Here is a 20319-nt window from a genome sequence, read left to right as displayed (position 1 = left end):
GGACCCGAGCTTGAAGGATAAACCGCCCGCAGGGGCGAGATGGGTGTTTTTTTGTTTTTTTATATATATATATAAGCTGAAGATCGCTGAGAATTTCCCATTGATTTTATCTTTCTATAGATAAATAGTTACTAATAGTAATAGTTACTCTTTATCTATATAAATAGAGAAAGAGTTAGATGTCTGTGTGTGTGTGTGTGTGTGTGTGTGTGTGTGTGTGTGTGTGTGTTTATCTATAGCTATAGGTATATCTATATATAGATATACAGCTATAGATAAACACACACACACACACAGACATCTATCTCTCTATCTATCTATAGAAAAATAAAATCAATGGGAATTTTTTTTCAATTGGAAATTCTCAGCGATCTTCATCTTCAAGTGTTGTTTTCTTTCACTGCAAGTATTGTGCACTTAAGGTGCGTGTCATTTGTCTTGCCCCTACTCATCATGTGTATGGCCATGATAGATAGTCTTCTTGTGATAATGATAAGCTCAGAGGAGCTGAGGATGCATGCATGAACTGTAATTGCTATCTGTCGGATTCAGAGAGGAGCAAAGCACTGACAGAAAGAACTACACAGAGTGGTTCTTTCTAGACCTGCTGTGGCAGCCTTACCTATATTCATGAAGCAGATCTAAAACATGTTTAACTTCAAATCATATCCTTTACATTTTCTCAATCCCCTGTCTCACAGGATATGGTACACCCTGTGAGCTCTTTCTGTCTTTGTTTTCAAAGGAAAAATGGTGTAATATGGAGTAGACAATGTCCTGAATGTCCAAAATGCAGAAGTGGATCAAAAAGGTTTGGGGATGTATTCTTAAGCCTGATATGACACCAACTGTTGCTTTTTCAGTAAATGTATATTCAAACATCTCAACACCAAGTACCCATGTTTAGAGCTAAAAATGACACGGAAAATAGTGGAAACAAGAGTTCCCGACCAATGATTATTTGTATTGGTTGGAATACACTCCTTCCCCCTCATATATAGTATTTGAAAAATAGATGTTTCCTTGCATTGACTTGTCACTAGGTGAAACCGCAGGTTGTGCACTCACTCCATGAGCCTCTGCTGTTTTTCTGTTCCATCATTTATAATGTCCTGAGTCTGTGCATGTCGCATGCTGGCAGATGGAGTTATGTCAAGTGAATAATGTTTACATAACAAATGTATATAGAGGTATATAGGTCATAATCCAATGTGGCATATTGGAAGCAATCATCGGGGCCTCAGACCCTTCGTGATGTCTCTTTCCACACATCTTTTTTTTAGCATCTAGGGAGTTGGACAAACATCAGTGCTAATTTTGACTGTAAAACACATATTGCTGGCACAATTCCCAGTGTTTCCAGGTCATGTATTTGATAAAGCTGTGAAGCAAGCCTTTATATACGATGGTCAGATAAAACCACGCAAGCAGTTTTATGGTGTAATCCAAGAAAATAAAGATATCTGTTTCCCAGCAGAGCAGCTGGTGATTTTTCTCTTTTTCAAGCAAGTTTGGTAGAAAACTTAGTAAAAAATTTCCTCATTGAATTTGGCCATCCACCATGCCCTGATAATGGCCTTCTATCTATCATAATATTACAGGAAAAACAAAAATCCAAGTAGAATGATATGACTTTCCAACCTTCATTAGACCTCTCATGTTTAGGCAATGTGAAAATTACAGTAGACGATGGACATAGAGATAAGCAGAGATTCTTGTTCTACATCGCATCTTTGTGCTGACTCTAATAACAGCAAACATGTTTCATGACTTTCTCCAACTGTTTTTGATGTGAAAATCTACTCAAGTGAATACACTTTTAGAATGACAAACATGTTCACGTTAAAAATGTTTTTCACGGGAAAAACTTTACACCCCACCATTCAGTAGCTTGTAGAACCACTTTTCAATTTAATGAATCATTTTCTGTATAACTTTAGCAGTCTCTCAAATCGTGTGGAGGAATTGTGGCAAACTCTTCTTTATCATCTTACTTTAGTTCATTGAGCATTTGTTTATGAACAACTATAAGGTCTGAAGTAGACTTTGGGCTTATTTTTTTCAGCCATTCTGTGGTTGCATTCTGTTGTATTAACAAATTTCTAGCTGTCGGACGGATGGCCTCACATTTGATTCTACAATACTTTGGTTTAAAAGGAGGTTATGGTAGATTCAGGGACTGCAAGCTGCAAAACAAACCCAAATCACCCTTCCCCTGCCATTGTGACTGGCAGTTGATATGAGGTGTTTGTGTTGATATGGTGTCACTATAAATTTTGGCAAAATGTCTCCACTTTAGCCTCATCTGTCCAAAAGGTCTACAAAGTTGTTCAGGTGCGACTTTGTAAACCTAAGCTATGCTGCCATCTTCTTTTCATAGAGAAGAGGCTTTTTCTTAGAAATCCTTCCAAATAGTTGCAAATACTATGTGCCACGTGGCCTGAGTGCAGTGACCTTGGTTTGACTCCAAACTGTGTATCTTCACTGCTCCATTATCCAATAAAGGCCCCTCAAAAATAAAGTTAAAAAAAGAGAAACCATACTTGTTCATTTTTTTTCAGTATCAAAAGACTGTCAAAAGACTATATCCCAGTAAAGGTTCAGTAATTACTGAATAGCACTTATATATGTAGCCATGTGTTTGAGAAATTGGATTATACACTGATTTGCGCTCATGCACTGAAATAATTTTTGGCTCTCAGTGTTGTGTATTGATAAAACTTCACTGGACAGGATAAGTGGTGTCTTATTATGATAATGTGACCTTATCTGCTTGATTGACCTCTACTTATACTGTTGAATAATTGATATGCATGTTTACAATTTATATCAAATTTAACATGCGCCGTTTAGTCCAGTTAAGAATCATACAAAGCCTGAAGCCTTTTCTTGTATTTTTAAACTGATGTACAAAAACATGAAAGCACTTAAATTTTCCCTTTTTGCAGCTTAGATACTAGATGTTTCCAAGGTCTCGATTCAGTCCTTTTCTTTTAAATCTTTCATATCTCTATTTGTAAAATACTACGTAACCAATTCCAGTTTCTCTCTATGAATAGAGAAGAAATAAAAGCAAAAATCTGTATAAATATATTAGTAAATAGTAAATATACTTGTACTATGAAGAGACCAATAACCTACAATAATGAGATGGAAAACTACAGACAGTTATGTTTTTATTCTTGCAGCAGTGAATCCCTATATTTTAAGTCATTAAAACTGAGAATGAATTTGGAAACCACACAAATGTAATTATCAGCCTAGTGGGATAGAAAACCAGCAGGATTCTGCACCTTGAGAGCTCAAATTGAAAACCACTGATATGCAGAGCTCATATACCAGCACGCCACTCAAAGCTCATCACATAATCTGAGGAATGTGGTAAAAACCAGTTACCGCATGCATTTTTTAAGGGCTACTGACCCTGAAAGCTGCAAAACAGATCCGCTATAGAGCTGATAAAACTCAGTTGATATTTCATTTAGGAGACCAATGTAAATGAATGAAGTGGTTACAAGTCAGTAAATTGGCCAAGGAGTAACTTTCCAGCAAAGTATTTCTATAGAGGAGTAGTCCAGAATTTTGCTAATAGACATGTTTTGTCTAAGATGATTGACATCACTCTCGTATCTACAATATGAATTAATGGAGCTATGCTTGGGAGTTGTTAATCGTACCTCAGCAAGAAGACTTGAGTCTGTGTATAACAGCTTGTCTGGCTTTCTTAACAGTTCAACAATACAGCACCTCTAAAGCTCACTAATTAATACTGTATCACATTTTACCAGCTGCACCAATGTGGCTGGCATTGTTTTAACTTTGTGTGTGTGTTGTGTGTGTATGTGTGAGAGAGAGAGACTGAGAGTGTCATGATGGCCAATTGTATTCTGAAGGGACCTAAAGAACTACCACAAAAAACTTTTGACACTTCTTCAGAAGTCGAAAATAACTGCCATGTAGTTCATGAAATGATCGAAGCCATGGACGGTGTTATGGCAAGATACACTGAAATTGTTAAATCTAAAGACAAAATAAAGGCTACATTTTAAAATTGTTTTACTATTTCTCACTCCAGGTAATGACATTCAGGATCTGAGCACATTGTCTTGCCAAAGCCTTTTTTTTTTACCAACACTGCCAGGAAACCAGTGGAGGTCCTTCCTATGTCCACAGACTTTTCTGGCAAAAAAAAAAAAAAAAAAAGTCCATTGCTGTTGAGTGTTTATCCTTTTACAATATTTAATTATAGCTCTGACATACTTAAAATTAGTAAGGATTTACTGTTTCATGCTAGGCTCAAACTGCAGTACTTTTAAAGTCCTTATCAGTTTTGGAGTCAGGTTACATTACTCATATGAGGAGAAACTGCTACACATTCATGAACAATGTTAACGAATGCGTAGGTAGTAATAGTAATGTAGTAATGTTACTAACAGACAAGTATCAATAATACTGGAGTGAAAAAAGACAAAATGCTGAATGTTTTGTAGATGAGAAAGTGGTTATAAAGAGGCGATGAACAAAAGAGAATTAAAGATGTTACCTGTCCTTTATCTGTCATATACATGACTTTAGCATAGTCATGTATATGACAGATAACACAAATTTATAGGAGATTTTAAAACCCAGCAAGGATGATGATAAAAATGTAATGACAACAGGGGGGGAAAGGTTTTTTTTTTTTTTTTTTAAACGTTTTAGCTTTTTTTTAATCACGTTAACTGCTGATTGCATGCACTATTTATGTCTGTGTGTCCACAGAAAGTAATATAGATAATCTTTCAATGTAACTGCCCAAACAGGTGCAGGGGGCATTTGAAGATGGCTGCCCAGTGGCAAGACTTCTTAAGGGTCTTTGCCTCTGGGCTAGAATATTTACTGTTGCTTGGCAACACTGAGATCCTGGTGTGTTTTGCTACATATTGAAAGTTTTTACTCTCCACTGTCACATTTTCACAAAAAAACAAAACATTTGCACAGTAAGTTCTGATTGCCATTTCAAACATCCGCTGTTCACGTCTGTCTCCATCTTTCTTACTGATTTTTGAGAAACTGTTCATATAATCACAATCATCCAGCTTTTATCCCTTAAATATCAAATACTTTTTTTTTATCAGTGGTGTGGCTAAATCACAGTCAGAATCAGAATCAGAATCAGAATACTTTATTAATCCCAGAAGAGGTTACGTGGTCACAGTTTCTCCAAGACAGTAAGAACAGTAATTAATTAAACTAAATTTAATATTGCAACATATTACAAAGTGACAAAATATAACAAAAAGCTCTAATAAATACAAATAGCTCTAATTATAAATATTCCAGTATATTGCAGATAATTAAATATAAATAGTTGACATTGAGGTGCCCCTCTTATTATACTGACTTTGTCATTTGCTCTGTAGAGGAAGTGATATTATGGGTGTGCAACTATTGTAGTGTGTACTGTGCTTTAGAGTTAGGAATTGTGCTGAGAGAGAGATCTACAGGCAGGAATGATTTCCTGTGTTGTTCGGTGGTATATTTGGGTAATCTCAGTGAACATGCTTCTGTGACTGGCCTGCAAATCATGGAGTGGGTGGGAGGAACTGTCCAGCATTGTCCTTATCTTGGACAACACAATAAAATGACTTTTGTTTAATAGAGAATTTGAGAGTTGTAAACACCTCATATTAAAGTGAATTTGGGAAGAACATCAGTGAAAACGGGGGATCAGATTTCTCTTCAGTCAGTGAATTCGAGCTAGAATGGCTCAAACCCCTGCAATCCAAAACCAGAATTAGTCAATTTCATCATTCTGAAATGTACATTTAGCAGACACTTTATTAGGTTCACCTGTTAAATTAAACTCCTGTTTGTTATTTTTAATACAACTGTCTAATCAGAAAAATATATTGTAGCAAAAGTGATTTAGGTGTGTCAAGACGACCTGCTAAAGTTTTAACTGAGCAACCAAATTGGGAAGAAAGGGGATTTAAGTGACTTTGAATGTGGCATGGTTGTTGCTTACAGACAGGCTGTATTTCTAAATATTTCAGAAACTGCAAATCTACTGAGCTTTTATCATACAACAATTTCTACAGTTTACAGAAAATGGACTGAAAAACTGAAAATATCTGGTGAGCAGCATTTCTCTTGGCCAAAATGCCTTGTTGTTATCAGAGAGCAGAGGAAAATGGCCAAACTGCTTCAAGCTAAAAGGAAAGGAACACAAACTCGAATAGCTACTTGTTAAAACCGAGGTTTGCAGAAGAGCGTCTCTGTATGCGCAACAGCTCAAAGCAGATGGCCCACAGCAGTAGAAGACCACACCAGGTGCCACAGCCGTCAGCTGAGAACAGGAAGGTTATAATTTACACAGAGTGAACAAAACTGGAAAATAGAGGATCTGAAAAAATGTCACCTGGTTTGATGAATCTTATTTCTGCTATGATATTCTGGCATGAATAACATGACATCCATCCAGCCTTGTATTAATGCTTTGTTGTATACTTGTGATAATAGTGTAATGGAGTGTCAGGCTTTGTGACCCTTCAGTACTAAATAAGTATCATTTAAATCCAATCCACAGCTCCCAATCCTTTGGGACGAGAGGACCTTTGGAATATGGTGAAATGAAACAGTGACATCAAATTTGCAGTAACTGCAAGATATTATCACACCAATATAGACCAAAATTTCAGAAGAATGTTTCCACCACTGTGTTGATGCCAAAAAGAATTAATACAGCTCTGAAGGCTAAAGAAGGTCCTAGTAAGGTATACCTAAGAAAGTGTCCAAAACAACAAAATTTGAGATTTCAACTTGGATTTTGGAATGATGTTGTTGTCTGTTGGTTGGTCGTTGGTTGATGTCACATTATAGACTCAGCAGTCAATAGTGACCAGAACACTTATGTAAAAACCACTGTGATTGTAAAGCCACTAATCTCTGCACGGCTAAACTACAGTGTATAATTGAAGACTGCTGAAGTTAATTATTCAGATTGAACACGCTAAACTGTGTCATGCAAATTATTTTATTACTTTACTTTCACTGCAGCCTTTACTCCATGGCATTGTCCTTTCATTTCTACTTCAGTTACTGAGTTCCCACATTTCTACAAGAAACAGACATGAAGCTGGTGAATCAAAAGGTTGAAGAGTGGCAACATAAATACTCCCAGCAAGTCAAATGGTTGGTGTATATGAGGGCATGTCTGTGATAATACTGTCTGGTGGCAGCACAGTATTGTGAGCTCCCAGTATTTTCATCTCTGCCTCTTGAACAAGAAATCTTTCCCTGTGAGGGACTGACACCAGAAGCTTCCATGTATGTCTGATGTTTCAAAAGAGCTGAGAATGTTAATCTATCAAAACATTCAGTTGTTGCAGCTAAGCTACAAAAGTAATCCTGTCAATGTTATCTTACCTATTCCACTATTTGAAAAGTCAGACAAATGTATGGAATTAGTTAATTGATATATGACTTACATCACAAATTAAAGTTAAATTTAACAACTATAAATAGTTTAAAGTGTAGTTTCTACATTAATAATGCAAACGTCTCTCATGATTGTCTACTTCAGAGTCGTGACTCTCCTAAGTTCATTTGCAGACAGTAATGCCTTACAACAGCAGGGTGATGTGATCAAGAAAGATGGCTGCCAAGTTGAGACATTTAACATTTCATATTCACAGTACAAGATGTTGTTGTCCTAGATATGACAAAAAGTTTTCACCGTCGACTTGCAACTGATTTGCAGCAGCAGAATCACGTACAGATCCTTACTCTAATTAAATAAAAAACAGTCTGCCAAAAGATCGAGAGAAATTTGATGCCACATAAAAAGTAATGAGAGCAGGCTTTTAGTCTTTCAGTTTTATATACGGCCAGTGACCATGTAGGAGAATTTTCCTTTTTTAATTTGTGAGAGTTTGGCAGATGTGATATAAATATAAGCAGATGTCACAACAGCTAATTGTGCATTATGCCCATGATAGGTATTGTCAATATCTGTTCACATAGATTACAAAACTTCACCTCTTACAGCCTTAACCCAAAGTATTTGTCCGGGTTTTAATATATCCTTGTCCAAAATAAAATGAAGATGAATGAAAACATAAGCGAATGGAAAAATGTGGTGCACGCGCTCTGCTCATGAGCAGAGTCAACCTCCCCAGGGCCCTGTATAGGCATAATTTTGCTCAGGAGCTCTCCTAAGTGACCCATGAGTCATTTAAATCATTTGCGATTGCCTCACAGTCACACCTGACACTCTAGTGCTCCAATCAATCCTTCCTCCTTTAAAACGTCTTGCTCCATCTGTCGGTCCAAGAGGAATTAGACCTATACAGAACGAAATGAGGTATAAACTGAAGCATTTACTAAATAAAACATTTCCGTTTATAGGAAATTAAGTGAATATTAACTTTAAAATTAAACACTATTTATACTGGTTTCACTGACTACTTAATAGTATTTCCTGCAAGATGGGCATTTATATTGCTCATTTTGGCCTGCCAATCGATATTGCAAATTAAATATTCAATCAATACTGAATGTCAGTCCAGTTTCCATCTTGTATTAGTCGAGTACCCCCACTGAATCTGTCTTTCCAATAAAAAACAGGTCTTTTAAATAAAGGCTAAAAGTGAAAAAGACCTCTGTTGCCATCGAAGTTATGAATCATGTCCGTTGGGAGAAATGGAAGTAAAAATAGCACTGAGGAGTTCACAGTCAGACACAAAAACACAAAACATACCATTGACTGCTTCATGTTCAATACTGTTTCTTGACTGAATCTCTTTTTTGCAGTTTCCTTAAAATTGTATGACTTGTTTGTTTGGTTTTGTGTGTTTTTTGTTTTGGGGTTTTTTGGTGGGTGGGGGGATTTTTTGACTGAGTGATATAACCTTTGAAATGAGGAATTTGTTTTTAACCAGTTTTCAACTTATAAATTCAACAATTAAAGAATATCATTCTAATTTAGACTCTTGTTTCTGGCTGGGCCCCACTTTTTGCTAACTACACACCTTTGCCAGCTCAGGGCTTGTGTCTGTTGTTGGTGCAGAAACAAACAACTAGCCTAAATAAAATGTAAAATATGTGCCATTTTTGAACATTAAATGAAGAGACTGAACAGTGTGTTTTTTTGTTGTCTCAAGGGTCTACATACCACTGCAAGAAAGTAATACAAAAACATTTCTCTCATCTCTGAATTTAGTTTCAGCTTAATATTTGTAATACCTTGCTTGGCTGATGTACAGAATTTCATCCCCAAAGACAGGCAGATGTAGACATGTGAGTACTTAAAACTCCCTTTGTGCTTGTTCTACTCTGGAGGAGCCACTAATAAGTCCACTCACATAGAAATAAACGTTCTGCTCACATTATCTACGACATGAGATATTGATCACATTATCTCTAACCTTGGTAAACACTTTTCTAATAAAATTAAGGTCTCCATTTCTAGTTTCAATTTTTACTGAATACATGATAATATTAATTGTGTAAATTATGGAGTTGTGTTTGACAAGCTGTTACCATATTAAATGTTGAAAATCAGGAGGGGGATGGGACTTCAGTCATAATGGGTAATGCTATGTCCATCTTTATATAAAGTCTACAGTCAAAGTAATAGCATGTTTTATCATGTCTGGTAATTTAAGTCTTCGCTTACCCTTACTCTTACCACCATCCACTAGCTCATCTAGTTCCATCAACCATCCTCACTCTGTCATAGTGGACACTTCTATCTGTATCCACATGACATCTCTTTGCTGACACCACACTTTGTTGCAATTCAATCCTCCTCCTCCTCCTCCTCCTCACTATCAGCATCAAGACCTTGTCTGCTGTTAAGAAGAAGGAGGAGGGACTGTGCATCAGGTCTTTAAAGCCCTTCTGATTTACAGCTCCACCTCCTTGTGCCTGTGGCTCCAGGTGACGGAGGAAGCTTCAAACCTTCAAACTTGCTGCTCAATATGCTTGTTAAATGAAATTTTACAGTACTTCTCACTCTTAATCTCAAGCGTTTTCTCTGTCTGAGCCACACAAAGTGTTATCGGCAGATTCCACTTCAAAAATGTGCAAAAAGCTATGGAACATGTAGCGCTAGATGAATGTTTTTGAGCTGTGTGGTATGCAAAGAGCTGAAAGGCTGAGCCTGGGGAGCTTCAAGGAGACATGGTCAGCTTGCTAGTTGAAATTCATCTAAATAAATTAATTAATTAATGAATAAAATAAAGGCGCTCTTGTTAGTTTACAACTGGTTCAAAGAAAATGACCATATCTGACATTCAAAGAAGTTTTGATCCATAAAATATCACTGTGCTTCTACAGCTGTTCAGCTTAGCAACAGGAGGAACAAACAAAGAGGTTGGAAACCATGCTGCTCTGCATCTGCGTTGCCCAGTTTGTATTGAGATTGTTTTTGCTCCTCTTATTACACATGAACCCTGGCTTGGAAATTAGTGGAAGATATATATAACGTATATACAGAAAATTTAGTAGGCTCTAAATAAAGAAGCCAGGCTGCTCACATCAGCGGAGGGCCCGCTGTCCTTCACAACCAAAAATGCAAACATCCAGGGAATACGTCCATGTTGCCTGCATTATTTATTTATTTATAATAAAGAAAGAAAAAACCTTGTTTATTGCTTTTGTAAGTGGACACGTCCCAAAAGCATGCTTTTTCCGAGAAAATCTCACTGAGCAATGCTTTTGCATTAATTATTGTTTCGACACTCATCCGGAAAAGGGATGGTGAACAAGTGCAAGAGACAGAGGGAGAGAAATGGTACTGACGAGATGTAAGGAGAAAAAGAAGGAGATCATCAGGGAGACAGACAGAGACACAAAGAGGGTGAGGGAGGAAAGAGACAACAGGTGTGTGTGTGTGTGTGTGTGTGTGTGTGTGTGTGTGTGTGTGTGTGTGTGTGTGTGTGCAAAGACAGATTAAATATTAAATATATCCTTATACATTTTCTAATAGAATTTTTAAAGAAAAAACAAAACAAAACTGATCAGCAAAAGAAGTACCCTAAGGCCCACCAAACATTTGCGCCCAGGGTCCAACAACATAAAAACAACTGTTGGAAATTGTTGGGTATTTAACCCCTTGTTGTCTCATTGGAGGTGGTCCTGAGTGTTGTTGCCCACTAACAATCATGTGAGTTGCCACATGAGACAAGATGTGAACAACGGTGTGGGTCATTATCATCACCAGAGCAGAGGTGTGATTCTTGTATGAGACATTGCCCAACACCACCATCATTTGCGCTATTGTGGTCACATAAATGAAGGTGTGAGTGGGAGATGAAACACCTGGGAATGGATCTCAAGACTTGTAGGTGGCTGCTGGCTGGAACTGTAAGTCACTGCCTCTGTTCAACAATACTCGTTCATTCATTTTCTCAGTCCAAAATGTGAACATTAGCATCCTTACAACACTAACAATGTCCTTTCTCTAGATGCAGGCGTCCAGCTGAGTCTTGTCCTGTTAATGTAGCTGGTATGCCTTGTGTTTGTTGAATGGCCGTTCGGTTTCTCCCATGTAAAGGATCCTCACTGAAGCCTAACCAGTTTTCTCTGAGCTTGATGCTGTGTTTGAAGTGCCCTGGAATGTTATGCTTGAAGAAATTTCTTCTGAGTTCCTCTGGCAAACATCCCATTGAAGAGATGACAGTCTTGTTCCATTAGTCCCCCTTTTTCTCCATCATTAATGTCTGAGGTTCTTTCCTGTGCAGCTTCACTAATTTAAGTAATTTATGTTTGTGTACTCCTTGACTTATGTGGCAATGACCCTCAGGACCACATTTAACAGAACAACTACGGGTAAAATATCAGAGGCTCTCAGATGTTTTAGAACAGAAGAAGCCTCCTGGATGAAAGGTGAACTCACAAATCAGGAAGAAGTCAGTTGTTCTTTTCAAGCACTCAGTGGAAGCAAATTATGTGTTTGTGACAGTCTGCTAATACCTGCTAATAAGCGCCTAAAGAGACAGTTTAATATTGGTTCTTTGCTAAGTGGTCTGTGATGTGTAGACACAACACTGGCTCATCCCTTGAGTTTGGTCCTTTTTTTTAAATACTTAAATGATTCACTGGTCAGTGTTAAGTGTTGTAACAACAAGAAGAACAATGGTCAGTTACAAGGATTGAAAATGAGTAAAAAAGCAGGCAGTTTCCAAAGAAAAACTTGGAATGACCTCCACAAAGCCTGGAAACAAATAAAAAAAAAAAATTCTAGATCCTTGGAAGCAAAATATTAGGAAACAAGTAGCAGCTCGAGACTTTTACACAATACTACAACACTCTAACTTTTGACTCTCAGGCTCTTGAAATGTGGACTGTTCCTCAATAAGGCACTTGCACAAGAGCGAGAGAAAGATGTGTGTAAACCTCGCACTTTCAATGTCATAGTGTTATAAAACGTTCAGTGAATCACTTTAGCCTACAGTCTGTCAAGCCTAAACTTAAAGCTATTTCATAATGGGCACATTTTTATAATTGATCTTGCTTTTTTAACTCTCGTGTCTGAATCATCTAAAATAAAGGAAGTACCGTTTAGGTGACTTAACACCATCCCAGGAATTAGTCAGAATGTAAAGTGAGTCAGAAAAGGAAGGACCAAATCAAACATTTGAAATCATTATAAACTGGTATCTTCCACTACAATGTAAGAGAGGAATGCCATATCAGAATGTAATTTTTTACAATCACTCAAAACTCAAACAACCACTACCTCTCTGGTTTCTCAGTAGTAGTGTCATGCCATCCTACAGAGAAATATCTGGATATGTTTCACTGCTTTATTCCTCTATTTTTAATTAGCCCGACACCCTGTCCAACAGTTTCCCGCTCTAACAGGTTTCCCGTCGATCTATCTGCAATAATTATGCAACACGAGGTGGGATCAGGCAGGCTACCCACTCATGATATAATGACGACCACATATAGCCCTCACCATATCCTCCACACCTGCATAATAGACTTGGAAAAGCATGTTAAATGGGGGGCGGCTCCTCCGCTGATTTGTGATGGCGGTGGAAGAAGCAGATGAACCTAAAGAAAAAACAATAAGAACAAAAGAAAATAAAAATTTCATATATGACCAAAAATATGCCTGCAGCTGTTAAATGCTGCGTCGAACGTGTTCTCCCACTCCCTCTCTTCTTCTTTCTCCCACATGCGCGAACACACGTTCCCTCGCGCAGCCGTGCGCGCACACGCAAACCTCGCCAAAGCACTGCACAGGAGCCCCCGACAGTGCCCGTGCTTGCTTGTGCTCCGTGCCTAGCGCCTCTGCTGCTCCGCTGGACGATTGCGCAGAGGACACCTGGCGCACAGCCGTTCATTGCAAGTGATCCCAGTGGTAAATGCTCGTTTTAACCTCTCAACTTTTTGCAGCGTGACTGTTTTGTTTTTTTGGTTGTAGTTTTGTTTTTTGGGTTGTTTTTTTTACTAAAGGCACCTGCTCCGAGACCAAGGGTCTATCAGGGTAAAAGAACCCTGTAGAGCCAGGCGTTTGGCTTCCAACTTAGGGCTTGATGACACGGCTATTCGCGACAGGTCTGGAAAGTTGCTTCGTGTGAGGAAGCATGTGCGCAAACTTTAAAAGCTTTTTTATAATCGAGAGACAGTTTTTCAGAATGAAGGCAGGTGAGTCACCCGTGGCGTGAGGGGCGAAAAGAGCTCCTCGGCTCTCCAGGTACTGGCAAGAAAAGACAAGAGAGAAGAAGTCGTGATCTGTGCGGTGGATAGCGCTACGGAGGACGGAGGGAACGGACCGATGAGACAATATGGGTAAGTAAGTGGAGAACTGTGTCGTTTTGAAACGATTCCCGCCCTTTGTGAATGTGTAGACGTTTAGGAAAAAAATCCCCAAGTCTTCTGTGGCATATTAATGCGCAGCAAGCTGGCATCTCCCTTATTTAAGAGCAGGAGACTACTTTTGTCCTATTCGCTCAGAATCTGTGTGAGTACTTGAAAAAAAAAGCGGCTTTCGTTTTCTATTCGTTTTCTGAGGGGAAAAAAAGGAAGGAAGAAACAGACGGGAGAGTTCATGCTTGTGAATATCAAGGCGAGGAGACAGAGAAGACTACTGTCACCTTATTGGTGTGGAAGTGATGTAGCCCTAATCTGAATCAGTCGACGAGACATTGCAACACGAGCTGAAGCTGAACAGCTCATTAACTGTCCTTGATTTTTAAGCTGCAATGACAAGTTTGTTCACCCAATCTGAACCTGACCTGAAACGGGCAAAATGTGGTGGTGAGATGTGCCTGTTTTCTTTGGCTTCCACCTCATACCCCCTCTTGTTTCTCCTTTCTAAGCACTGACATGTTTTGACTGCCCCTCTTCTCCTGACAGCTCTGGGTACCTACAATCTCATCCCACACTGCCTATCACCTCCTCCATTTTACTGACTGTGGGTGCTCCAAAGATAAATTCACTCCTCAGCCTTACAAACCCACACTTCTCTTCAGTGTTTCAGGGGCTTCTTCGTGTTCTGCAGCTCCAGCACTTTTTTTTTTTTTTTTTTGCATATACTTGGGGTCCTCAAACAAGTTGTGGGTGTTTGGGATTGTCACTGAATATGCGATGAAATGATGCTGTCACTTTCAAGCAGTCTGGAGCTGCTCAAACAGAAAACCTCATGATGTTTCATGTCCTTTCCTTTCAGTGCAACTTTTGTTGTTGAATAGCTCAGTGAAAGACTATTATTCATATCCAGGCATGCACGAGCGCTTACACGCACCGTTGGACCAGAGCATGTGGTGCACTGAAACCCATAGGAGTCGTTTTCTTTTTTTTACTCTTCCTAACACTGCAGCCATTCTTTTTGTTTGACTTGATTTTCCTTTGGATTTATGCGCCTTTTCTTTGTTTTTATTTTTGTATTACTAAATCTAATGAAAAGCTGAAACAGGCCCAAGGAAATCATGGTGCCTACACATCTGTGCAGAATTGTGGCATTTTCCCAAGTAATGAGGAGCTTAGTGCTGCTAATGAGCACATTTTAATTATGTCATCACAATTACTATAACCCAGAATAAGTGGCTGCATTTGTTAGGATATCCACACTTCTCACTAAAGCGCTCTCTCACATCCCAGTCGCACCCATCACCTTGTTTTCTTCATTCAGGGGCTGATTAATTAGGGGAAGTTTATGCTGTTGGCAGGGCTGAAGTTTTCTTTGTGAATTCAACAATAAAACTTGGTATTATCTTAATATGATGTACAGAAAACTAGCAGCTGAACAGTGTAGCATCTACAGAAAATTGCTCAATTGTCCTCTCATTAATCAATAGCTTGGTCTAACTGTGAATAATTCCCATAACAACTTCCTTCACTGTGCCTGTTTTGCCAGACTGACTCAGCTTCAATGCATTCAATTTGCATTGATAAAAAAACACAAAAACATAGAAATGTAGTAAAATGTCACATCTCACATTTTTCTTTTTGGCCATTGCATGTTCAAAACTGGTAACAAACAATCAAGTAATATTTTTACAATGCATAATTGCTCAGTGTGCAATTTCACTGACAGCTAAACAGTGATGGATGTGAACTCCCCTCTAAATGGCCCAAGCAGTGAAACTTGTAATCATCCCACAACAATAAATGAAACAAGGAAGCTACATTTTCAGCTCGAAGAGTGAAGCAAGAGTTTCTGTGACACGCCATCTCGGTGTTCACCAGTCTGTCCGTACACACTCATCTACTGTAGCAGAACTGAGCAGACAAGAGCAACAGAGCCGTTAGACTGAAATAACGTCCCTTATATTCAATAATCCATCAGTTTCCTCAAGCAGACTGAGACACTAATTAGTCCATGGAGCACTCTTGAAAAGCCTCAACTGAATGTCTTTGAAAACAAAGAAAAAAGAAAAGAAAAAAGAAGAAGTCACCTGTGTGCACAGCTTTTTTTAAAATTTCACATTTTAAGGCTTATAATAGTGCAGATAATTAGGAGATCTACTGTTGTTTATAGGTTGCTCTTGGCAGTAAACCATCCACTTTCCTGCAGCTCCTGCAGTCTACTTTTTTCCTCAGCTTCTTGAATTCATGTTTCCAGTAATACTGCCAAGTTTTAATTAAATCAAATATAGTAAATAAGTTTATGTAAAAGACAAGGTCTCTCTGCCCTATGGATTAAAACTATAACAGAACTTGTTGCAGTTTTCTTTAGACTTTGCACGACTTTATGACTTTTACAAAACCCTGTCTCTACTTTATAGAAAAAGTAGAGACAAAAAAGTCTGACTTTGAACAGTCTAAACAGTTGTAGCTCTAGCTACTTTAAAACCTGCTGAAGCCATCACTAAGAATTATTCTCATTGTGAGGAATCTTTCCTTATTCCGAGAATGACTGAAAGTCCCCATTAGTCATTTTTTTGCTGAGGTTTAGTAATATGTTCTGTACTGCTTCCCACTCGTGCCATCAAACTGTCATAATATAGCAGATTCTTCAGTGTACCTCCAGGTCATTGATTTGAAGGGTTTTTGTCCCTGTTGTTGTGCAGACTGTTGGGCTATTTTGAAAAGCAATGCCTTTTCCAATATTTTTCCTTTTCTTGAAATCCTGCAATGACTTCAACTGTGAATGGCTTTCCCAAACAATGTGTCCCGCACATTGAACTGATACAGTGAAATATGGGCAGACACACAAAACTGAGAACAAAGTCTGGCAGTAAGAAGTGGGAGCTGAGCTTGGAGAAGAAAAAGATTCTGCAGCTAGAGGCATATGATAATGTTTTATGCCACTGAGGTGCATCACGGCCTGAATTTGGTTGTCATGGTTTTACATTTGATTATGCAGGCTTCTTAATATTTTGGCTTGATTTGCTTTCTTTGCAAGTCCACCAGCCTGAGCAACAGAAAAGATAATTAATTATCCAAAATGATTCTGATCTGCTACGATTCTGCAGCTAAAATCACTTGGTAAATAGGGAAGAGATCGGGGTTTTGGTTAAAAGAAACCGACAATGACATCATCAAACACCACTTACTCAGTTACCACAGTCATTATTCATGTGGCCACAAGAGGTCACTTGTCAGAAAACTTTAAACAGTGATTTGAGAAATAAAAACAACATTTCTGTCAAGCTTAAAGGTTCTTTATGCTTGATATTTAGATGTGACGATATACGGTTAATTTTCCCTTAAATGCTTATTTTCTGTCAGAAGTTGAACATGATATATGTACTGTCAAACACAACAGTACATATGTAAGAAACTAAATTAATTGTGACCGGTCAGAGACTTCAAATCTTACAGAAAAACACAAACATAGCTAAAGTCTTTGATCAGCTCCTCATAAATATTGTCTCATATTGACATGACAGCATCACACAGTTGCTGCAGATTTGTCCGTTGCACATCCAAGATGTGACTTCTCTGTTCCACCACATCCCAAAGGTGCTGTATTGTATTGAGATCTGGTGACTGTGGATGCCGTTAGAGTACAGTGAACTCAATGTGGTCTTCGAGGCTAACAATGCAAGCAGCGGGAAATCGAGGCTAGTCAGACCAGGAAATGTTTTTCAAATCCTCTCATTTTCCAGCTTTTGCGAGCCAGTTGAAATGACAGGAATGGTACTTGTTATAGTCTTCTGTTGCTGTAGCCCATCTGCTTCAGCGTCCAACATGTTGTGAATTCAGAAATGCTCTTCTGCACATCTTGGTTGTAATGAGTGTTCAGTTACTGTTGCCTTCCCATCGGGTCAGAGCAGTCTGGCCATTTTCCTCTGACCTCTGGCATCAACAAGGCATTTTCACCCAGGAACTGCCTCTCACTGGATATTTTCTCTTTTTCTGATCATTCTCTGTAAACTGTTGATATGGTTGTGTGGAAAAATCCCAGCAGACCAGCAGTTTCTCAAATACTCAGACCAGCCCATCTGGCACTAACAACCATGCCACATTCAAGGTCACTTAAATCAACTTTCTTCCTCATTGTGGTGCTCAGTGTGAACCTCAGCAGGTCATCTCAACCATGTCCAGATGCCTAAATAGATAGAGTTGCTGCCATGTGATTGTCTGATTAGTTATGTACCTTACAAAAAGTTGAACAGGTGTACCTAGTGTCGTGGCTGCTGAGCATAGATGTGTTTGTCATCAATTTTTAACGATTGAAGACTGTGTTCTATACTTCTTATTGTATTGAGTTATATTATATATCTTGATACTACAAGTAATGGTTTCTAGTTAATATATTAGGCAAATCATAACAATATTGTTGTTGAAAATGTCTTGACTGTGTCCTTTGTTTTTTTCTACCCACAATCCAGTTTTCCATCACATTATCCGCTTGCAGTGCCTACAATCTTCAACTTCATTCAACTTTTTATGGTTATATTTAGACACTCATAGAGAGTTGTTAAGGTTATGATGACTTGACAGAGGTGTTTGCTTCAGCTGACTAAAAGCACAGTTTTTCTCTAAGCTTAACCAAAGAAATTTCGTTGCCCAAATCACAAACAAAAATCTGGATGAAACCTGTGTCTCTGTTGTTGACTAATGGCGTATCCTCTTAAAGTGGCCGCAACTATTATGCATTAGGCAGACGATAAATTCAGTTGTAAAATGCAACTCATGACTATGTTGCACTCCCTGCATGGAAGTACATGACATCACTTTATTCCAGTAATGTCCCCCACACTCCAGACCTTTGCACATGATGAAAATTTGTTATGTGAAAGAACCTGCAGTGGTTCTAACTTTGGCAGAGAAAGTGTTAATTTATGTAGTAGCCCATCGCTCATATGACCTGTAAGAGGCTGATTTAGAAATTAGGTTTCCAGGGGCTTTAAAGTAATGAAAAGTAATGACCAAAACTGTCATTTATTCTGACTACCACAGCATCCCTGTGTATGCTCATCTTCATGTGTGTGAAGACACATAAAGAGAAGAAGAAACTGTTCAGATAAAATTTATGCCAGTTTTGTGCCTTGGTTATGTTTTATTCAGAGCCATTTGCGCAATTGGTGCTTTATTCTGAAGAATTTATGCCAGGAGTCTTGATTTTCAGGTTAGCAAAAGAATTTTGGAAAAAGAAAATGCACCTTGTTTTCAACTATCTATGCTACCCCCTTTTTTCTTTTTTTAACTGGCTCCAGTGAAAACCAATGTAAGAAGCAGTTAAAATGATGAAGGCAGAATCCACGATCCAGAGTTCAGATATCTAATGCAATATAGCTTTCTCAAAGTAAAATGAGCTGGTTACAGCATGAGCAACAGAAATCATTAAACTGATTATAATGCGCATTGGGACTGACTAATCACTGGCACAAAGTGCTGAATTCTGATTAAACACAAATGTATCTTGCCACAATTTTGGATGAAAGTAACCTACAATGCTTTCGACCTTTGCTGATTACTAGCATGCCACCACTCACATGCACACGCATTTGGACACACACACTTATGCATTAACATCATCTCTGTTGTCAATTCCTCAACATTTACAGCAGACACGCTTTGCAGTGGCCAGCTTAAACGGTTCAGTTTGTGCTGATCTTTTGACATCAGCACTTATATTGATCTGCAGAGCTCTCTGGCTCTCTGCACCGATTTATAAACCAATAAGTTGTGCATGTGTGTGAGTGTGTAGGCCCATAGGAAAGGCAGGAGCAGTAAAGTTCTTGATATGTACGATGTTATGGGGCTGTGAAGAGTTTCAGCTGTCACTGACAGCCTGAGATGGAAAGCGCTGTGGGTGTAAAGATGGAAGACTTTGTGATATGGCTGATTTATTGGGTGGAACAGTTTGAGAAGCAGCCTGTCTGCCTCATGCAGTTTGATACTGCCTGGACTTTAGACACAAAGATTTTTCTTTAAATGCTGATTCTTAAAAATTATATAGGTAGGTAAATGAAAGGCAGATCCACCCCAACCAGAACAGTAAATTCCATCATAATAATGGGACAGTTCATCCCAAAATCATATTTATGTAAATTTTTTTCTGGCCCGTAAATCTCTTTATCCATCAAGATTGTTTTGGTGTGAGTTGCCCTATTTTGGATGTATCCACTGTATGAAGATGTCTTCTTTCTTTTAAACATAATCAAACTAAATGGCACTGACCTTGTGATGTGCAGTGTGCCAAAAAATACATTTAAAAAAACTCAGCAGCAATATCTCATTCCAGAAGTCATGACCTAGTTAATCCAAGCAATCGTACGTAGTGACTTTTTCTGTCTTTCTGACAAACAGTATCTGCCAACCAATAGAAACATTCAGCCAGTTTATATTACTGATATGATTACTGATATTACTGATATGATAAGGTGGAGATCATCAAGTGGTTACATCGTGTCACATAAGCTGGCTGAT

At 38.4% G+C, this 20319-nt stretch overlaps 1 protein-coding gene across 2 annotated transcripts in view; it reads left to right on the top strand.

The window, feature by feature from the left end:
* Window positions 1-13176: 13176 nt before the first annotated feature.
* The window catches only part of lrrtm4l1 (leucine rich repeat transmembrane neuronal 4 like 1), a 59912-nt gene continuing 52769 nt past the window's right edge, over window positions 13177-20319 (top strand). The window contains exon 1 of one of the 2 annotated variants that reach the window (XM_013268468.2): window positions 13177-13785. In XM_013268468.2, coding sequence (XP_013123922.1) covers window positions 13782-13785 — 4 coding nt within the window. In that variant the 5' untranslated portion in view covers window positions 13177-13781. The remainder of the gene's footprint in view (window positions 13786-20319) is intronic. The other variant, XM_005470397.4, reaches the window with a different exon arrangement.

This window comes from Oreochromis niloticus, linkage group LG7 (genome assembly GCF_001858045.2).
Source record: "Oreochromis niloticus isolate F11D_XX linkage group LG7, O_niloticus_UMD_NMBU, whole genome shotgun sequence".
In the NCBI taxonomy this organism is placed as follows: domain Eukaryota; kingdom Metazoa; phylum Chordata; class Actinopteri; order Cichliformes; family Cichlidae; genus Oreochromis; species Oreochromis niloticus.
This window is presented reverse-complemented; position numbering and strand designations above follow the sequence as displayed.